Consider the following 3,991-nt stretch of genomic DNA (forward strand, 5'->3'; position numbering starts at 1 on the left):
CACAAAGTCTGAACTCTTTCTCTTCATTTAGAAAAAGTTAAATCTAAAACCTAATTATTTTTGCCTACATACTTTCAGGAATATCAAATCACTGAACCTTCAAGTTATGAATTATAGAAACTCCATTCTTTTGGCAAGTACCCTGTTTACTTCTGCATACTGCAATCATATAAAGCAGAGATGAACAATGCATATATATATTATTAAAACACCTGCATTAAATTTGCCAAGGTTGTCCTTCATTTGAACAGCAAGAAAGACATTGTTATCTGACTGTGGCCTCTAGCTGATATAAGGAAACCCTGCTGTCAGAATCTGAATGACTCACTACTGTACATAAAATATTTTAGTTTACATAATTATACCTGTATAACCTGTGCACTGACTGGTTCCCCTTCTGAGTTCACTCTCAAGTCTCCCTAAGGGAAAGGTGTCATATGTGATGAGACAACAGTTTATGAATCTGCAAATTTGAAAGGCAGAAGCAAAAGGCCAGATTTCATCTTAATTATAATAAGTAGGCCCACTGAAACACCTGAGAGAGCATGAATGCCACCTAATTAGATAGCAGGACTGGTATGGTGTTGTAGCAGTGATGGTCCAGGGAATATGTGACAAGATTTTTTTAATAACATTTTTACTGGGCCAACTGTGTAATTGGGAGAAGTGTTTAGACAAGCTTTCTCCTCCCTAGAGTTGAAAAATGGCACTCTGTGTCCAAGAAGTTGTCTAACACCCCTCCCAACTATAGTGTCAATCCAATCAAATATAGCACCCCCCAAAAACTTTACTTTTCACCTACTTAGATGATATATTTAAAACAGCTAGTGGTATAAGAGTTGCAGAAATCAAGCACTTTGCTAGGTTTTAACAGCTGCTACTGTAGTATCAAGGATACTTAGTATTACCTGAAGCTACTACTATAATGTCTGCCAGTTGGGTATGGATCTTCAGCTGCTCTTTTGGAGTGTATCTGTGAGTAATTGTCACTGTAGCATCACCTGTAATGTACAAGAGTTGAAGTTAATTGACATTTATAAAATCATTTTCCAGAACTTATTAGCTTGTGCAAATGATTAATTACAGAGGTGGCTAACCTGTGACATGCATGCAACAAGTGGCATGGACAGCCTGTGTCTGTGGCACGCAGCAAACTGGGGAGAAGGGATGCAGGACAGTGGCAAATAGGGCAGGAAATGGAAGCAGAGCTGCATATCTGGCAGGGGAAGGGATTGGAGTGACACTTGGGGAGGGCTTGGAGCTAATTTGTGGCATGCCTATCACAAATGTTGGGCCCCACTGATTAATTAGACTTTGATGGATTAAAACAATAGGGACAATTATATACATTTTTCTCATTTGCTACTAATTGCCAGGACAAAACTGGGGTGTAGTAGACTCTAACCTGAATGAAAGAGATTTAGGCCTGTCCTGGTAAGTCAATATTATCAAGTGCAGGAAATGTTAATGCTCTTGGGCAACTGGGATGTGTAACAGAACTCATACAAAAATAAGAAGCTTCCCAGGTGAAGTGTTATTACCACTGATCTTAACTTTCTTGTAAAGAAGAGAACATTCAGTTGTTTGACATACATTTGTGGTATACTTTCAACTTTTTTATTTTGGACTGCAAATAAAAGACTAAGCGTGTCTTCACTTCTTTAGCATTCCAGGATGCCAACATGTTAAGACTAGAATCTGCACTGTTTAAATATGTCCTTCTTCTCTGGTCTGATGGAAAGATCAGCAGCGGCCACAGAGAAGATAATTCCATAAAATAGCTGTGGTAGACTGTACTATTTTTCTGATTATATTAGTTCCCATTCCCTCCAGGAAAAGAACTAAGGGGAGGCTGATGCATCATAGAATCGTCAAATTCAGAGCTAAGAGGCTCACACGTTTAATAGGGTACCTCTGAAAGACAAGCAGTCCGTGTGACAGGAAATCTAAGTAGTTTTTTTTTTCCATTAGAGTAGAAGGAAAGGTTTGTTTAAAGCTGAAAAGTGCTTCAATGCCAACTTTCATTAAAGAGATTTCCTTCAAAGGAAAGAAACATCTGCTTGTTTTAAAAAACCCTATTTTAATCATGCATATAACCACATAGTCCTTTGAAATTATGAAAAAGATGAGTGAACAGAGAGGAGTGGGCCGTAGGAATCAACATTCAGCGCAGTGGTCATAGGCTCTGTACAAACCTCAAATAAGGGAGTATTTCTTTTTATCTGCGATTATGCTAAAATAGCATCTGCTTCTCTCTACATCACTATCTTTGACTCAAGAATAAACGTGGAGAAGAGCACTAATGTTTTTGTGTGCTCCTGCTGAATCATCCTACTTGCTTGAAAATGTATTAGATATCTAGAGAACATAATCTCCTCTGTGAGGAAACCATCAATGTCCTATCAAATGGATCAGACAAGGAGGTGTTGCCATCTACAGGAGAAAAAAAAAGATTTCTAGAAACAAATTACCACAGCTGAATCAAACTCAGGAATCCAATGCCAGAAGTCAGATGTGTTAAGAAAGAGTTTGTACAATTTTCCAAATAGTTAAAAGAAGGAGATTCTCATCAAAGAGATTCCAGCTTCTGATAGCATATCATTGGATAAAGCTAGGAAGGAAAATTCTCTCAGAGTACCTAGGACTTTTCACTCATCTTTTTCTTCTATTTTTACAAAATAATTTAAAGAAGCTATGGATGCCATCCAGTTTAAATCTTCATCATTTTGATTATTTGCATTTAACATTTCTATATTTCTTTAGCGTGTGTGTTGCTTACTTCTTGGATTTTTTTGGTGGAAGAGTACTCACTTTAGAGAAAGCCGCTTTGAAGATATATAAAATGGTGATTTAGGTGTAATGAAGAACAAGAAATGTTACCTCAGGAGTTCATAAATATTTAAAGTATGGCTCTCCTCTGAACGTGATTGTAAACGAAAGCCTGTGAGGTTCTATGTTTACATTCTGAAGTGAATGAAGAACAATATTTTTAAATTTAAAAAATAAATCTATATCATATACATAAACAATATAATATTTTCCACCTTCACACTCTCCTTTCAGCTGGTCAAGCAAGTCAAGCTGTTTCCCCCCCCTCCCCTTCCCTTCTCACATATCAACACCAGGAAACCTGATGAAAACTGTATCTGGTTGGGCTATAAATGCTCTTTAATAACACCCAAAATATACCTCAATGTATTCTAGAAAGGACTGGTGAGAGTGGCTTGTGGACAATATTATTGGTTTGTTGACTTGGTGGGGACAGGTAAAGAACTGGAAGAAGGAAATGGCTACTATAGAAAGTCAGAAAGATAAAAGAATTCTGATTTACATCTTACTCTTTGGAAGTCAGGTAGTAGGTGGTACTTGGGTAATAGGTGGTAGAGTCAAATATGGTTTAATTCAAATTATAATATTTAAAATAATCAGGAAAACTGCGCTCTTTGAAAATTGTTATTAATAGGAACAAAGTTTTACAACTAGTATCATTTATTAATTTCCATTTTATCTAAATAGGATATGTTCCATTTTTATTGCAAGAAAAAAAAATAAAGGCTTACCTAAGTCACTAAGACTTCATTTTCCAGTTAAAGACATAGGGTTTTAACAACATTTTAACTTTCCATTTTGATATTTTAACCAGAGGTGTCTCAGTTTCTGTTTATAGCTAGTTTGCACAAGAACATGAGAAAAGCAGATATTCTTATGCATTTCACCTTTGACTTGAGATGGTGCCTTCATTGAATTTTTCAAGAAAAACATACCAGCAATAATAGTTTAATCCTTAATGTAGCAGGGCCATTGTCAAAATAGGGAAAAACACCACATATAAAATTAGACTTTCAATTTTTTTTAAACGGAAAATATTAAAAGTTATGGCCATGTTATAATTATTACCTGGACTTAATAATAATTAGAAAATTCAGGAAAGCTTTTGATATGGTCTCCCACAACATTCTTGCAGGCAAGCTAAGGAAGTATGGGTTGGATG

At 36.1% G+C, this 3,991-nt stretch overlaps 1 protein-coding gene across 1 annotated transcript in view; it reads right to left on the reverse strand.

The window, feature by feature from the left end:
- Positions 1–3,991, reverse strand: part of MTHFD2L (methylenetetrahydrofolate dehydrogenase (NADP+ dependent) 2-like) — an 80,213-nt gene that overhangs the window by 33,384 nt on the left and 42,838 nt on the right. The window contains exon 6 of the mRNA XM_019516743.1: positions 909–1,001. Coding sequence (XP_019372288.1) covers positions 909–1,001 — 93 coding nt within the window. The remainder of the gene's footprint in view (positions 1–908; positions 1,002–3,991) is intronic.

This window comes from Gavialis gangeticus, unplaced genomic scaffold (genome assembly GCF_001723915.1).
Source record: "Gavialis gangeticus isolate Ggan-Ray unplaced genomic scaffold, GavGan_comp1, whole genome shotgun sequence".
NCBI lineage: Eukaryota > Metazoa > Chordata > Crocodylia > Gavialidae > Gavialis > Gavialis gangeticus.